The 17383-nt window shown below is 47.2% G+C and overlaps 3 protein-coding genes across 3 annotated transcripts in view; 1 reads left to right on the top strand and 2 right to left on the bottom strand.

Annotated features, from left to right (window-relative positions):
* Positions 1-17383, top strand: part of SNRPE (small nuclear ribonucleoprotein polypeptide E) — a 302587-nt gene that overhangs the window by 261409 nt on the left and 23795 nt on the right. The window lies entirely within an intron of this gene.
* On the bottom strand, positions 4017-6861 carry LOC126051941 (zinc finger CCCH domain-containing protein 11A-like; the record flags this gene model as incomplete). Its single annotated transcript, XM_049831877.1, is given in 7 exon segments — positions 4017-4081; positions 4617-4753; positions 5056-5096; positions 5098-5258; positions 5707-5830; positions 6457-6576; positions 6762-6861. Coding segments are annotated over 7 exon segments (702 nt in total), but the record flags the coding sequence as incomplete, so codon positions are not given.
* LOC126051940 (zinc finger CCCH domain-containing protein 11A-like) lies at positions 13990-16834 on the bottom strand (the record flags this gene model as incomplete). Its single annotated transcript, XM_049831876.1, is given in 7 exon segments — positions 13990-14054; positions 14590-14726; positions 15029-15069; positions 15071-15231; positions 15680-15803; positions 16430-16549; positions 16735-16834. Coding segments are annotated over 7 exon segments (702 nt in total), but the record flags the coding sequence as incomplete, so codon positions are not given.

The following is a 17383-nucleotide window of genomic DNA, read 5'->3' as shown; positions in this document are numbered from 1 at the left end:
ATAACAGCGAAAAATAAAATATTTACAGAAACCATGGCATACACCAAACCTCGTCTCCACGGACAGAGCCTAGGCCGGGGACAGTGAAGGCTGACAACAGAGCAGGAGGAGGGAAGCAGCGAGGGGAAAGCCTTCCTCGCCGGGCTCTCGCGCACTCTTCCTCTCTCCCAAAGTCCACGAGCGACCGACCGACCGACCGACCCATGCTGGCAGAAACTCCATGCTTGCTCCCAGCGGGAGAAAGTCCTTTGGCAGGATAAAGCATCGGCAGCTTGGGGCTGGGTGACCCTTCTGGAGCCGGAACAGCAGTTTGCTCAGTTTTGGTTTCAGACCTTTCCTCTAGGAACAAAGACAGCACAGTGGACTATCAAAGCACGCAAGTGTTTTCTTCCAAAGAGAAAGTATTGACAATCCACTCCGACAACCGATTTTTCCTCTGCCAGCAGCAAATGCCTGAGGGCCGCCCCACCTTCACAAATCCTCGTAGGAAGAGACTCAAGTTCTTCAAAACTTTAAGAAAATGATTCAAAAGGTAGCTGCTAGGGAAAACGATCCCTGGTGGCAGGGTACACAATAGACCCCAGTCTCAGCTGTCTTCTGCAGGGTCACAAATTCAGACCGCATGTCTGACCAGCAGGGAAGTTCAGGACAACTGCGTGCAGGTACTCCCAATGTCTACCAGTTCACCTGTGCTTTAAGACTCCTTGCAAAGCCTCAGCTAGAAAAAGAATCACCTCTGGGTATCCAACAAAAGAATCAGTTTCCATTTATTTCTTTCTTTATTTTAAGCCTTAAGACTATGCGCTTCAGGTGTCCAGCATTTCAGCAAGCTCCATGAGGAGCTCATCCTCATCCTTCTCTGGGTCCGGGTCAATTATCTCTTCCAGTTTGCCTCCTGAGATCTCCCAAAGAAACTGCTCAAAGTCGTCTTCTACAGAGAAGGGGGCTTCCCAGGCCCCTGTGGAGCTCAACCCCTCTGTCTTTACTGCTACTCCTGAGGAAGCTGAGGTCGAGCTTGAGACCTCTGACGGTGCCACAGAGTCTGCCGGGCTTCCAGGATGCAGTTCAGGACTGGGAAGAACAAGAAAGAGAGCAAATCAGTGTATGACATTCCTTAAGCAGAGAGATGTTTTCTGCAAACCAGCTCTTAAAATGGTAGTTAATCCCTCCTACCCCTCAGCCTTACGCAGGGATTGTTATTCAATTAACCTGGGGCTGCTTCTAGAGTCCAATGTACCAGCAGGTACATTTTGCAGTTTGGGGATTTATCCGCGAAGACACAGCATCTGGGGTCTGGCAAAGAAGGTTCCGTTTTTGTCGCCACAGGCACTTTGCCACCTTTACTAATTTGACTGCAAAAGGGTGACCAAGTCAACCTCCGCAGGCGTTCAGAAAACCCAAGAAGCCACTGAAAAGCTGTACCAACTTGCAGCATTTTCAGACAAGGATCTAGATAAGCGGTCCAGCCAGCTCCTAGAAACTTATTATTTCAGACGAGTTTTTCCTCTGCTGGATTTTGGCATGAATTATCTCAAAACTCTCATTTTTCCACGTGTGAAAAAAAAACCCCAACAACCTTCGTTTCACGTGAAAGGCACACTGATGAAGCGAAAGAACAAGTTGTGGTTGTTACCTGGTTTGGGGTTTTCCTCTCCCGCCTATGGAGAAGAGGCTGCCCTCTGGCAAAGCCGGAACAAGGGCCTAGGAAGAAGCAAGATGGTTTTTATGATACACAGGTCAAAGACTGCTTTGCAGATTCTTCCTCCGCTGCTTCTCCTCTGGCATTGCTGAGCCTTAACCAAAATACAGAGCCAGGGCACACCTGAAGAAAAGTTAGCATTCCCTTAACGTTTACTAACGACCTTGGGTCTTCTTAAAGAACACAGCAATTAAAGGACATGGCAGAGCATTATGTAAACACTGCCATTCACCTCGTAAAGAGCAGAAAGGTACTACGAGCGTCCTGTTGACCACTTTTGGATTTAAAAGGGAACGGAGACCCGTAGAACATTTCAGTCTTCCATCTTTTCTCCAAGAGGAGGCTACAACTTGGGCATAAATTTTACTAGGGACCCACTACTGCCTCAGCCGCTCTCCTTACCACAGCCGCTTTTTTAGCTGAAGGCTCCTTCCCGTCGCCACCAGTGGCACTCAGTGGCTTCACAGCCGCCACGGCAGACGGATGACTCTCGGCTGCCTTACGTTTCAGTGGCTGCTTTCTGGGGAAGGTGGCTTTCCCATCCAAAGGCTTCAGGCACCCCTTTGGTTTGGCTAGAGTAAAAGGAAGAGAGAATTGATACCGTCTTGCTCTGCCTCAGGAAAAAAAAACCCAACAAACAAACAGGTTCTCTTAACAGCGCCACAGTCCTTCTAGTTAAGTGTATTTAGCCAGCAGCTAAACAGCACTCGAGCTTCAGCACTCGAGCAAGAGGAATCAGGCAGGGTTTTTTAAATTCACTTTTAGGGCTGTATGAAAGCTCATGGAAAGACAAAAGGGGAAAGCATACTTAATAGCCAGTTCGTACCTGTCTCTGTACGGCTCTGTTCAGAGGGCAGTCCTAGCCTCTCCTTCAGAGACCTGGGGACTTGAACTACAAGAGAGAACAGAAAAAGTTGGGCAGGCTGCATAAATCTCCATTTGCTGTTCACGTTTCGAAATGAGAGCCGTCACGTCACTGGGATTCAGAGCTACCTTGAGCCCGCAACCAACACGCACAAAGAACCACTAGAAGAAAGGACAAACAGCAAACCTAAACAGAAAATCTGTGCATCAAATCCCCATGTCTGCTTAGTAGCTGCACCTCTCTTTGGTGCTTTGTCAGCACTCTCCAGAACCTCTGTCTTCTTCCCCAGCCTGTCAGCAAGCTTGCGCTTTAACGGAAGGACACTTTTACCAGCTTCAGAAAGAGAGGAAACAAGCAATACTTTAAGAACGTTTCTCTGGAGGCGGATTTTAGAACAGCCAGCCACAAACTTCCATGCTTCCGGGGATCTTTTCTTAGATTTGCCTTTCAGCTGATAACCAAATTTGCCACTTCTGCCTGCCGTCAATACACATCTCTGCCAAAATGTATTTTCCTCCGGCACGCAGCAAAAATACCCTTCAACATAGTCACGTTTAGATGAGGGCACCCGAACAACGCCTCACAAAAAGCTCTTCCTCTGGAGGCTTTCCGTTTTCCCATCCTCTCGCCAAGATTCAGTTGAATCACAGGCTCCTCCCCTAAGACAAAGACTAATCTAGCTCTTCACTGCACAGAAGCCAGTAGCCACTAAGAGCATTGTCCTTCTAGCCCACGTCCCGGCAAAAGGCACTCTTCTGGTAGCCAAACCACAGAAACGAGTGACTACGCGTAGTAGTAGTGCCCCACGGTTTTTGCCTTTCAAAGGAATTTGTGCAGATCTGAACACCACCACTTATACACAGACTCGTATCACGCTACTGTCCGCAAGAGCCACCGTCAGCCTGGTCAACGCTTCAAAAATTGGCTACTTGTATAATACCATCTTCTATAGGTCTGCCCTTGCATTACTGCCCGGTTTTCCCAGTTATCCCCTTATTTGCATACTGACACTCGTATTGACATTAGCCTCTCTCTCTGCTGCTACTGCACTTCACCCAACCGCTACTTCCGCCACGTGCTGTCGACACATTAGCTCATTCACAAATCTCACTCAACTTCAGGAACATGAGAGTCCAATTAAGCACACTGGAGGGTCTGTAAGGTGGTGTAATACATGATGAGCTACAGCTTAATGTCAGGCTGATAAAAACCCCTTCTGGATCTTTTACTGCAACACAACAAACTGAGCACCTACAAATGCCAAATATTTGCAATCAAGCCAGGGCCTGGAAGCCTAAAAGCATGGTTTCCATTAGAAAAGGCAGCACCAGCAGGCTAACGTGTCTGAATTATCCTAATTATTACTTAACCTTTCGGTTGAGGAGCCATGAAATGGAAACAATAGTAGTCACTACAAGTAGGGGATATTAACTCACCACCTTGGCTTTTTGTTTTTTCCTTTAGTTTCTCCAATTTGATTTCTTCAAGTGTTTTTATTCCAAAATTTAAATTGTCCTCTGAAAACAGAAAATCATTAATGAAGCTGAGGCCTAAAGGCACATGTTGAAGAGCACACATCCTCAAGCTTCTGACAGCTCAGAACCCTTCCAAAGTCTTCCAAATAAACCCTCTCAACACTCCCCACCAGGACAAAAAGCCATAGAACGGATGGGTATTTTGGTAAGCGATTGGCACCCTTCTTCACCCCTCCTCCCACCCTACAGAGTAAAACCTGCAGTTTTAAGCGTTTTAATCCATCTACACGATATTAGATTCCATTAGACATGGCTTCTTCCCACAGTGTTTGAAAGGACACATTTGCAGGCATTTCAACTCCACGCTGTGGCTCTCTTTTGTTTTACAAAAGTCTACAAGGAGGAGTTGACCTGTCTGACCCAAGGGACACACGACAGTATTAGACAGGAATGAGCTCGTGGAAATAACTGACTCCATCCAGCTACCCGATGTTCTACTGTAGATTTAGAACATATCACTTTGGAGTTCATCGTCAAGTTCTCCTTCCAAGCCATCCTACTACAGCTGCTAGAATACCTTGCTTTGTATCAGCCCCGCGTTTCCCAGTAGAAATTATCCGCGATCCACTACGGGCTTGTGTTGCTGGTTGCTGGACAGGTGTTTTAGTTTCATCTCCTTCTTCAGAAAGCTGCTCTGAAAGTCCAAAATAAAACCTCTTCAGTTATGGAGCAGGGATTATACAAGGCGTTTCATGCTCATGTAGCTCGTACAACGACGTTTCAGTCCACGGTTCATATTCTGTTCGCATTCTTAACTACAAGCAACTGTTTGCGGGAGGTGTTTTTTAAACAGCTGCATTGACTTGACAGGCTCATACAAGCGAGAGCTATACCGGGGAAAAAAATATTTAAGACTCCAGACTCTCGTCCGTAGCTTTAAACACGACACAGTTCAGGCACTCTGTGAAGTTATACATTCACCTCCAGTAGAAATGCCTTCAGTAAGCAAAAAGTACCCATCTTCATCGTCATCTGCAGCACTGATTACAACTGGCTGGAGGATGTGTAGGACTTGGGACCTTTTCAGAGCTTTCCACTTTCATCACCCCCCTCAGCTGCGGAGTGGGACTTGACTGGACAGAAAGTGTGTTTTGCTGCAGTGACGCCTGAGCCATTTTCACATCATCTTCCGCAGGCTCAGGTGGACTTGGAAGCGTAGCTAGAGGAAGACGAGGACCATCTCTCATTTGGCCATGTAAAACTGTCACCCCGACCTTGCACTCACTGTCTAGATACGGTAGATAAGGTAGACAACCCACCTGGCTGCTGAATTCAGAGTTTCCTATTCCCCACCCCTACGAACACACTAGGAACAACGGCTTCCCTTCACACACTCATCTCACCACCCTACCCTCCAGAAAGGATGAAATGAAGGGAAAGCCACCTGAAGTGCAAAGATCACACAAAGCACAGAGAAGCTGAGCATGAAAGAAAAAATTAAACACCAGAATTACAGTCCGTTTAGCTGAGAGCCTGTGACTGCTCACTTCTCCCTACGCTCATCAGTGAGCAGTTACTTGATGCCTTCTACGGCATTGTACCCACTCCGAAGTAATATTCAGAATTAATTCTTTCATGCTTAAAGGAAAAGGGCCCAAGAAACTCACTTTTGCTTGGCGGGAAGAAGCGCCCATCAACATAGCGTCCTTTCGTGTGATGGAACGCGCAGTTGGATTTCTGACAGCCAGCTGGTTGATTCTCCCAGTAGCAAGGAATCTCACTGCGCTTTTTCTGAAGACAGAAAGAAAGAAAAGCTCATGGTAACACTCGCCTTAGGCTTGCTAAGAGACATAGTTACACGTCATGCCAGAGACAGGGCTATCGCAGTGCAGTGCGGAAACATCATTCCCAAGGGCAGTCTATCACTGAAAGCATTTCAGGGCAGATCGACAAAACTTGCGTAAGCTGTAACTACTACATATTATCTAGCTTTCCTGTCGTTCCGTTGGAGAAGTCGCGGGCTCGCACACATCAGTTCAGGGTGGGTTAAACTAAGACAATGTGCAAAATACTGGGATTATTCAGAGGGGAAAAATGCCTTGAACTGCCTAGCTTGAATCTATCTCAAGTTCTCTTTCAGAGCCTTATTTCCTTCCCATCTTCTCCCTCCCCGCCCTGTGCTACCCCAAGACGTCAGAACAACGCCAGCACCTAATACAAAAATGTCTTGCTGAGGTATACCTCAGAAATTGATTTTTCTTCCCCCAACTTCCTCCCACCCCCCTCCAAGTAACAGAAACCAGTATCATTTGAAAGCAAGTAAATCTAGCACGTACAAGCACATTCAGTCTGCTGACAGCAAGGAAAAATGCTTTCAGGGATTTAGTTGGAGAACACATCTTTAGGCAAACACTCACATCGACTTCCATGTGTCTCAATCTGCAGGTAGGCTTGAAACAGCGACCCTCCTGCCACCGCCTGCACACTCTCTCACTTCCCAGAGCAGCCGCACAGTGGCGGAAGGAACAGCTGTCTCCCTGTAACCAAAAGGAAACCCACAAAGAGGAAATTAAAAGAGTACAGCCTCAAAAATTATCCATGCTAGTAGAACTGGAAGCAGAATCTAACTGCTTCTTAAGTTAACAGACATCTGGATGTCTCCGCCCCTTCCTCTCCTAAAAACTCAACAAGAAACCCCAAAGCAAAAGAAGCCCAAACATACCTTGTCACAGGTAGAATAGAAATAGAAGTAACAGTCGTCCCCTTGCTTGGACATAATCGACACCGTCTGAGAACGAGCTCAGGTTCGAAGGGTTCGCTCTCAGCAGGGACTTCCTCCAGTCCTCGTAAGAGCTGCCTTCGCTCTTTCTTGGACGGAAAGTCTCCTGACGGCTCGATCAGTCAAATCGTCTTTTTCAAAGTAACCCTAAAGAAAGGTATCAGTAAGTGAAAAAGGAGAAACAGTCCTACTCCCCGGTCTAACCTTTTTTGTTGCACCCCAGCTAACGCACGAGAGGAGTATTATTGCCCCTACCTGTGGGTTATAAAGCACAAAGTATTTCACTTGGGCAGTCTCTCTTGCTGCTCTGCTTTGTGCCTTTAATCGCTTACAAAAATATTAAAGATGCTTAACGCCCCCCCTGTTGATTAGGACAGCCAGATCACAAGGAAGGCAGAGCCCCAGGAACTACGTGTTCTCATCCCCCTTGTCAATCCGTCAGCCTTACCCCAGACGCAGACAGCTGCTGATGATTTACCTGCTGGTCACCGCACTCCACTAGCCTGACAGCGCCCTCGGTGTCACAAGTTACACAGAGAATGCTGCACTATGATGCGTATGCAAACCACCCATCACGTCGTCTGAAGCGCAGGACAAGCTCTTGCTAACACATCTCATTCTCTGGATGAGAATCTGAAGCCAAGTTGTCCACAGCTGAAGCAGAATAGCCAGAATTTCCACTCCTTACAGTTGTTTTAGTCAACTCTACCTGTTAAATACTGTCTGGACATACATACACATACCTGTTTATGCACACACCAAGAGCGAGTGATGATAAAGTCAGCAAGAGTGAGAGTAAAAATTAGAATGTGGGGCTATTTGCCACAGCAGACTGCATAGAAAGTCTCTCATTTTGAGGGAACCGGCAAACCCAAAAGATCTACGTAACGGTTTGATGAATGTGCCTTCAAGGCTGATGCTTTATAACACGAGGGATTTGGGGGTCAGCACACAAACAGGCATACCTACCTACACGCATACAGTATCAACGTTTCTACACACGCGAGCGTGCACAGCCTATGTTGCACGATATCCGTAGCGAGAGCAACTCTCAGCCCTAATTGGACACGCGGAGTTGCAATCAATTAACAGCAGGGAGACAGCAGATCGAGGATACCGCAAGCTTTGAGAGGCAGGGAAATGCTTCCTTTGCAAGTGGCATGGCTGCATGATACCAAGAATTTGGGATGACTTTGATTTTTAGGAAAGAATTTGTTCTCTTTTTACATCAGAGCCAATGCTACAAGTTTGCCTTCATACGCTCTTCTCTAATCCATATATCCATCATCATGCATTGCAGCAAGATCACGGAAGGTTTGAAAAGATGGCTTAGGTCCAGTTCGACAGCTGATGATTTTTTGGTGCCTCCAGAGCTGAAACTGATCTTCTTTAGCCACAAGCAGGTTTTCTTCATGCGAAGTCAGATACTTTGATTCTTACCCTTTTAAAGATACTAAATGCCATAAAACCTGCAACCACACCAGATAAAGCTCAAATTCAAGCGGTTCTGACCCCTTTCATTCAGACGCTGCGCGTTTCTGTGCAAGTATTTCTGACTCTCTTGGACAAAACGGAATGAAATGGTTCTTACAAATTAATAGCAAAAGGTTGGAACCTTCTACTCACACAAACACTAGCGGATTTTCAAGGAGGTTTTTTTTTTTTCTGGCAGGGAATTTTCCCAAATCTGAAATAAAGAGAGGACAAGGTGGGTTCTCATGTTAGTTATTGGGTTTTGACTGCTTGTCAAAGGGAAGAAAAACAGTTGTTAAGTGCAAGGGTTCCTTCCCTTCTTCAGTATTGATGGGACTATTCACTTTTCACCCTTAGCACCTTCGAAAACAGACTGTTGTGTCCTGCAGATTCCTACGCATCTCCTCCTAGAAATTACTGGGTGTGCTGCTGATGCCATTGATAATTAAATGAAATTTCAAGCACGATTTCCGCAGTTTGCACAAGCCAACTCCTAAATGGAAGGCAAGTAAGGACCACTGCTTTGCCCAGCAGAGGCATTCCAACACAAATCAGGAGGAATTCACGGTCTAGAAGGTGCCATTTCTTTTCCCTAGGAAGTGAGACACACCTGTATAGTGCAACTTTACTATATCCACCACCATGGGGGGAACAAGAGAAATCCCCTCAGATCTAGCTCTTTTGAATGTCCAAGCAGCTCAGCATTCCGCTTGTCGCCTTCCATATTCCTGAGCAGGAGTTTGACTGGACCCCTCCAGCCACCCGGGCTGCAGAAAAAGTGCAGCGCAGCCCATCCGTTGTTACGCACATTTGAAAGACAAAGACTCGTCTCAGGCAGAGGCAGATTCTTTCTCCTTCACGTTCAACAAAACCACCAGCTCAAGAAACAGCAGGAACCGAGACCTAGCCCGTATCCGCTCACTGTACTCCAAACTCAACCCTCTTCACACCTTTCATGCTTTAAAGCCTTGCTACGGGGAAGGCTCACGCAGCCAGGTTTCAGGCATCGCTCGGCTTACACAGACATACTGACATACCCAGCTGTTTCCTTGATTTTGGTTTGGAGTGAATTTCCTCTGCGTCGTCCGGCACCAAGTTCACACATTCATCAAAGCCCTAAAAATCAGCAACAAAAGCCGCCGCTGAGCTACGTGCCCTGCTCTAAACTTCAGCAACAACGACACAAACTATCGTGAGCTGTGCTGACGTGGGCTGGACAATTAAGACTATTAATTGGAGAGGCACCCCCCACGCTAGTTTTTCCTGACAGGAAGAAACAGTTTTATAAATTTGAAGAACAACCAACAAAACACCCAATCCAAAGAGATCCTGAGACTCACAGTGATGCAGCCTTCTAGCCGCATGCTCGGAAAGACCCGTCCGGTGTGCCGCCCCGCTCCCCACACGGCTCAAAGGGCCCTGCGCAAGAAGCACCAGGACGTTCCTCGCACACGGGGCCGAAGCCGCGGCAGCCCGGCGGTACTCACGTTCTGCAGGTAGCGGAAGATGAGGTTCTGGAGCGGAGCGTTAAGGACGCCCCACAGACAGACCACGCACCTGCACCTTTCCTGCGCCAGGGTTTGGTAAAAATGCTGTTAACTGCTGTCATGGGGAACAGCTCAACTACCGGTGAAGGCGGAGGCGGCCAGGCTACATTTAATACAGGACCTTCAGGAGAATACGGGCATAACAGCGAAAAATAAAATATTTACAGAAACCATGGCATACACCAAACCTCGTCTCCACGGACAGAGCCTAGGCCGGGGACAGTGAAGGCTGACAACAGAGCAGGAGGAGGGAAGCAGCGAGGGGAAAGCCTTCCTCGCCGGGCTCTCGCGCGCTCTTCCTCTCTCCCAAAGTCCACGAGCGACCGACCGACCGACCCATGCTGGCAGAAACTCCATGCTTGCTCCCAGCGGGAGAAAGTCCTTTGGCAGGATAAAGCATCGGCAGCTTGGGGCTGGGTGACCCTTCTGGAGCCGGAACAGCAGTTTGCTCAGTTTTGGTTTCAGACCTTTCCTCTAGGAACAAAGACAGCACAGTGGACTATCAAAGCACGCAAGTGTTTTCTTCCAAAGAGAAAGTATTGACAATCCACTCCGACAACCGATTTTTCCTCTGCCAGCAGCAAATGCCTGAGGGCCGCCCCACCTTCACAAATCCTCGTAGGAAGAGACTCAAGTTCTTCAAAACTTTAAGAAAATGATTCAAAAGGTAGCTGCTAGGGAAAACGATCCCTGGTGGCAGGGTACACAATAGACCCCAGTCTCAGCTGTCTTCTGCAGGGTCACAAATTCAGACCGCATGTCTGACCAGCAGGGAAGTTCAGGACAACTGCGTGCAGGTACTCCCAATGTCTACCAGTTCACCTGTGCTTTAAGACTCCTTGCAAAGCCTCAGCTAGAAAAAGAATCACCTCTGGGTATCCAACAAAAGAATCAGTTTCCATTTATTTCTTTCTTTATTTTAAGCCTTAAGACTATGCGCTTCAGGTGTCCAGCATTTCAGCAAGCTCCATGAGGAGCTCATCCTCATCCTTCTCTGGGTCCGGGTCAATTATCTCTTCCAGTTTGCCTCCTGAGATCTCCCAAAGAAACTGCTCAAAGTCGTCTTCTACAGAGAAGGGGGCTTCCCAGGCCCCTGTGGAGCTCAACCCCTCTGTCTTTACTGCTACTCCTGAGGAAGCTGAGGTCGAGCTTGAGACCTCTGACGGTGCCACAGAGTCTGCCGGGCTTCCAGGATGCAGTTCAGGACTGGGAAGAACAAGAAAGAGAGCAAATCAGTGTATGACATTCCTTAAGCAGAGAGATGTTTTCTGCAAACCAGCTCTTAAAATGGTAGTTAATCCCTCCTACCCCTCAGCCTTACGCAGGGATTGTTATTCAATTAACCTGGGGCTGCTTCTAGAGTCCAATGTACCAGCAGGTACATTTTGCAGTTTGGGGATTTATCCGCGAAGACACAGCATCTGGGGTCTGGCAAAGAAGGTTCCGTTTTTGTCGCCACAGGCACTTTGCCACCTTTACTAATTTGACTGCAAAAGGGTGACCAAGTCAACCTCCACAGGCGTTCAGAAAACCCAAGAAGCCACTGAAAAGCTGTACCAACTTGCAGCATTTTCAGACAAGGATCTAGATAAGCGGTCCAGCCAGCTCCTAGAAACTTATTATTTCAGACGAGTTTTTCCTCTGCTGGATTTTGGCATGAATTATCTCAAAACTCTCATTTTTCCACGTGTGAAAAAAAAACCCCAACAACCTTCGTTTCACGTGAAAGGCACACTGATGAAGCGAAAGAACAAGTTGTGGTTGTTACCTGGTTTGGGGTTTTCGTCTCCCGCCTATGGAGAAGAGGCTGCCCTCTGGCAAAGCCGGAACAAGGGCCTAGGAAGAAGCAAGATGGTTTTTATGATACACAGGTCAAAGACTGCTTTGCAGATTCTTCCTCCGCTGCTTCTCCTCTGGCACTGCTGAGCCTTAACCAAAATACAGAGCCAGGGCACACCTGAAGAAAAGTTAGCATTCCCTTAACGTTTACTAACGACCTTGGGTCTTCTTAAAGAACGCAGCAATTAAAGGACATGGCAGAGCATTATGTAAACACTGCCATTCACCTCGTAAAGAGCAGAAAGGTACTACGAGCGTCCTGTCGACCACTTTTGGATTTAAAAGGGAACGGAGACCCGTAGAACATTTCAGTCTTCCATCTTTTCTCCAAGAGGAGGCTACAACTTGGGCATAAATTTTACTAGGGACCCACTACTGCCTCAGCCGCTCTCCTTACCACAGCCGCTTTTTTAGCTGAAGGCTCCTTCCCGTCGCCACCAGTGGCACTCAGTGGCTTCACAGCCGCCACGGCAGACGGATGACTCTCGGCTGCCTTACGTTTCAGTGGCTGCTTTCTGGGGAAGGTGGCTTTCCCATCCAAAGGCTTCAGGCACCCCTTTGGTTTGGCTAGAGTAAAAGGAAGAGAGAATTGATACCGTCTTGCTCTGCCTCAGGAAAAAAAAACCCAACAAACAAACAGGTTCTCTTAACAGCGCCACAGTCCTTCTAGTTAAGTGTATTTAGCCAGCAGCTAAACAGCACTCGAGCTTCAGCACTCGAGCAAGAGGAATCAGGCAGGGTTTTTTAAATTCACTTTTAGGGCTGTATGAAAGCTCATGGAAAGACAAAAGGGGAAAGCATACTTAATAGCCAGTTCGTACCTGTCTCTGTACGGCTCTGTTCAGAGGGCAGTCCTAGCCTCTCCTTCAGAGACCTGGGGACTTGAACTACAAGAGAGAACAGAAAAAGTTCGGCAGGCTGCATAAATCTCCATTTGCTGTTCACGTTTCGAAATGAGAGCCGTCACGTCACTGGGATTCAGAGCTACCTTGAGCCCGCAACCAACACGCACAAAGAACCACTAGAAGAAAGGACAAACAGCAAACCTAAACAGAAAATCTGTGCATCAAATCCCCATGTCTGCTTAGTAGCTGCACCTCTCTTTGGTGCTTTGTCAGCACTCTCCAGAACCTCTGTCTTCTTCCCCAGCCTGTCAGCAAGCTTGCGCTTTAACGGAAGGACACTTTTACCAGCTTCAGAAAGAGAGGAAACAAGCAATACTTTAAGAACGTTTCTCTGGAGGCGGATTTTAGAACAGCCAGCCACAAACTTCCATGCTTCCGGGGGTCTTTTCTTAGATTTGCCTTTCAGCTGATAACCAAATTTGCCACTTCTGCCTGCCGTCAATACACATCTCTGCCAAAATGTATTTTCCTCCGGCACGCAGCAAAAATACCCTTCAACATAGTCACGTTTAGATGAGGGCACCCGAACAACGCCTCACAAAAAGCTCTTCCTCTGGAGGCTTTCCGTTTTCCCATCCTCTCGCCAAGATTCAGTTGAATCACAGGCTCCTCCCCTAAGACAAAGACTAATCTAGCTCTTCACTGCACAGAAGCCAGTAGCCACTAAGAGCATTGTCCTTCTAGCCCACGTCCCGGCAAAAGGCACTCTTCTGGTAGCCAAACCACAGAAACGAGTGACTACGCGTAGTAGTAGTGCCCCACGGTTTTTGCCTTTCAAAGGAATTTGTGCAGATCTGAACACCACCACTTATACACAGACTCGTATCACGCTACTGTCCGCAAGAGCCACCGTCAGCCTGGTCAACGCTTCAAAAATTGGCTACTTGTATAATACCATCTTCTATAGGTCTGCCCTTGCATTACTGCCCGGTTTTCCCAGTTATCCCCTTATTTGCATACTGACACTCGTATTGACATTAGCCTCTCTCTCTGCTGCTACTGCACTTCACCCAACCGCTACTTCCGCCACGTGCTGTCGACACATTAGCTCATTCACAAATCTCACTCAACTTCAGGAACATGAGAGTCCAATTAAGCACACTGGAGGGTCTGTAAGGTGGTGTAATACATGATGAGCTACAGCTTAATGTCAGGCTGATAAAAACCCCTTCTGGATCTTTTACTGCAACACAACAAACTGAGCACCTACAAATGCCAAATATTTGCAATCAAGCCAGGGCCTGGAAGCCTAAAAGCATGGTTTCCATTAGAAAAGGCAGCACCAGCAGGCTAACGTGTCTGAATTATCCTAATTATTACTTAACCTTTCGGTTGAGGAGCCATGAAATGGAAACAATAGTAGTCACTACAAGTAGGGGATATTAACTCACCACCTTGGCTTTTTGTTTTTTCCTTTAGTTTCTCCAATTTGATTTCTTCAAGTGTTTTTATTCCAAAATTTAAATTGTCCTCTGAAAACAGAAAATCATTAATGAAGCTGAGGCCTAAAGGCACATGTTGAAGAGCACACATCCTCAAGCTTCTGACAGCTCAGAACCCTTCCAAAGTCTTCCAAATAAACCCTCTCAACACTCCCCACCAGGACAAAAAGCCATAGAACGGATGGGTATTTTGGTAAGCGATTGGCACCCTTCTTCACCCCTCCTCCCACCCTACAGAGTAAAACCTGCAGTTTTAAGCGTTTTAATCCATCTACACGATATTAGATTCCATTAGACATGGCTTCTTCCCACAGTGTTTGAAAGGACACATTTGCAGGCATTTCAACTCCACGCTGTGGCTCTCTTTTGTTTTACAAACGTCTACAAGGAGGAGTTGACCTGTCTGACCCAAGGGACACACGACAGTATTAGACAGGAATGAGCTCGTGGAAATAACTGACTCCATCCAGCTACCCGATGTTCTACTGTAGATTTAGAACATATCACTTTGGAGTTCATCGTCAAGTTCTCCTTCCAAGCCATCCTACTACAGCTGCTAGAATACCTTGCTTTGTATCAGCCCCGCGTTTCCCAGTAGAAATTATCCGCGATCCACTACGGGCTTGTGTTGCTGGTTGCTGGACAGGTGTTTTAGTTTCATCTCCTTCTTCAGAAAGCTGCTCTGAAAGTCCAAAATAAAACCTCTTCAGTTATGGAGCAGGGATTATACAAGGCGTTTCATGCTCATGTAGCTCGTACAACGACGTTTCAGTCCACGGTTCATATTCTGTTCGCATTCTTAACTACAAGCAACTGTTTGCGGGAGGTGTTTTTTAAACAGCTGCATTGACTTGACAGGCTCATACAAGCGAGAGCTATACCGGGGAAAAAAATATTTAAGACTCCAGACTCTCGTCCGTAGCTTTAAACACGACACAGTTCAGGCACTCTGTGAAGTTATACATTCACCTCCAGTAGAAATGCCTTCAGTAAGCAAAAAGTACCCATCTTCATCGTCATCTGCAGCACTGATTACAACTGGCTGGAGGATGTGTAGGACTTGGGACCTTTTCAGAGCTTTCCACTTTCATCACCCCCCTCAGCTGCGGAGTGGGACTTGACTGGACAGAAAGTGTGTTTTGCTGCAGTGACGCCTGAGCCATTTTCACATCATCTTCTGCAGGCTCAGGTGGACTTGGAAGCGTAGCTAGAGGAAGACGAGGACCATCTCTCATTTGGCCATGTAAAACTGTCACCCCGACCTTGCACTCACTGTCTAGATACGGTAGATAAGGTAGACAACCCACCTGGCTGCTGAATTCAGAGTTTCCTATTCCCCACCCCTACGAACACACTAGGAACAACGGCTTCCCTTCACACACTCATCTCACCACCCTACCCTCCAGAAAGGATGAAATGAAGGGAAAGCCACCTGAAGTGCAAAGATCACACAAAGCACAGAGAAGCTGAGCATGAAAGAAAAAATTAAACACCAGAATTACAGTCCGTTTAGCTGAGAGCCTGTGACTGCTCACTTCTCCCTACGCTCATCAGTGAGCAGTTACTTGATGCCTTCTACGGCATTGTACCCACTCCGAAGTAATATTCAGAATTAATTCTTTCATGCTTAAAGGAAAAGGGCCCAAGAAACTCACTTTTGCTTGGCGGGAAGAAGCGCCCATCAACATAGCGTCCTTTCGTGTGATGGAACGCGCAGTTGGATTTCTGACAGCCAGCTGGTTGATTCTCCCAGTAGCAAGGAATCTCACTGCGCTTTTTCTGAAGACAGAAAGAAAGAAAAGCTCGTGGTAACACTCGCCTTAGGCTTGCTAAGAGACATAGTTACACGTCATGCCAGAGACAGGGCTATCGCAGTGCAGTGCGGAAACATCATTCCCAAGGGCAGTCTATCACTGAAAGCATTTCAGGGCAGATCGACAAAACTTGCGTAAGCTGTAACTACTACATATTATCTAGCTTTCCTGTCGTTCCGTTGGAGAAGTCGCGGGCTCGCACACATCAGTTCAGGGTGGGTTAAACTAAGACAATGTGCAAAATACTGGGATTATTCAGAGGGGAAAAATGCCTTGAACTGCCTAGCTTGAATCTATCTCAAGTTCTCTTTCAGAGCCTTATTTCCTTCCCATCTTCTCCCTCCCCGCCCTGTGCTACCCCAAGACGTCAGAACAACGCCAGCACCTAATACAAAAATGTCTTGCTGAGGTATACCTCAGAAATTGATTTTTCTTCCCCCAACTTCCTCCCACCCCCCTCCAAGTAACAGAAACCAGTATCATTTGAAAGCAAGTAAATCTAGCACGTACAAGCACATTCAGTCTGCCGACAGCAAGGAAAAATGCTTTCAGGGATTTAGTTGGAGAACACATCTTTAGGCAAACACTCACATCGACTTCCATGTGTCTCAATCTGCAGGTAGGCTTGAAACAGCGACCCTCCTGCCACCGCCTGCACACTCTCTCACTTCCCAGAGCAGCCGCACAGTGGCGGAAGGAACAGCTGTCTCCCTGTAACCAAAAGGAAACCCACAAAGAGGAAATTAAAAGAGTACAGCCTCAAAAATTATCCATGCTAGTAGAACTGGAAGCAGAATCTAACTGCTTCTTAAGTTAACAGACATCTGGATGTCTCCGCCCCTTCCTCTCCTAAAAACTCAACAAGAAACCCCAAAGCAAAAGAAGCCCAAACATACCTTGTCACAGGTAGAATAGAAATAGAAGTAACAGTCGTCCCCTTGCTTGGACATAATCGACACCGTCTGAGAACGAGCTCAGGTTCGAAGGGTTCGCTCTCAGCAGGGACTTCCTCCAGTCCTCGTAAGAGCTGCCTTCGCTCTTTCTTGGACGGAAAGTCTCCTGACGGCTCGATCAGTCAAATCGTCTTTTTCAAAGTAACCCTAAAGAAAGGTATCAGTAAGTGAAAAAGGAGAAACAGTCCTACTCCCCGGTCTAACCTTTTTTGTTGCACCCCAGCTAACGCACGAGAGGAGTATTATTGCCCCTACCTGTGGGTTATAAAGCACAAAGTATTTCACTTGGGCAGTCTCTCTTGCTGCTCTGCTTTGTGCCTTTAATCGCTTACAAAAATATTAAAGATGCTTAACGCCCCCCCTGTTGATTAGGACAGCCAGATCACAAGGAAGGCAGAGCCCCAGGAACTACGTGTTCTCATCCCCCTTGTCAATCCGTCAGCCTTACCCCAGACGCAGACAGCTGCTGATGATTTACCTGCTGGTCACCGCACTCCACTAGCCTGACAGCGCCCTCGGTGTCACAAGTTACACAGAGAATGCTGCACTATGATGCGTATGCAAACCACCCATCATGTCGTCTGAAGCGCAG

Source organism: Accipiter gentilis, chromosome 29 (genome assembly GCF_929443795.1).
Source record: "Accipiter gentilis chromosome 29, bAccGen1.1, whole genome shotgun sequence".
Taxonomy (NCBI): domain Eukaryota; kingdom Metazoa; phylum Chordata; class Aves; order Accipitriformes; family Accipitridae; genus Astur; species Astur gentilis.
Note: the sequence above shows the minus strand (reverse complement) of the source record. Positions and strands in the feature narration are given on the sequence as shown.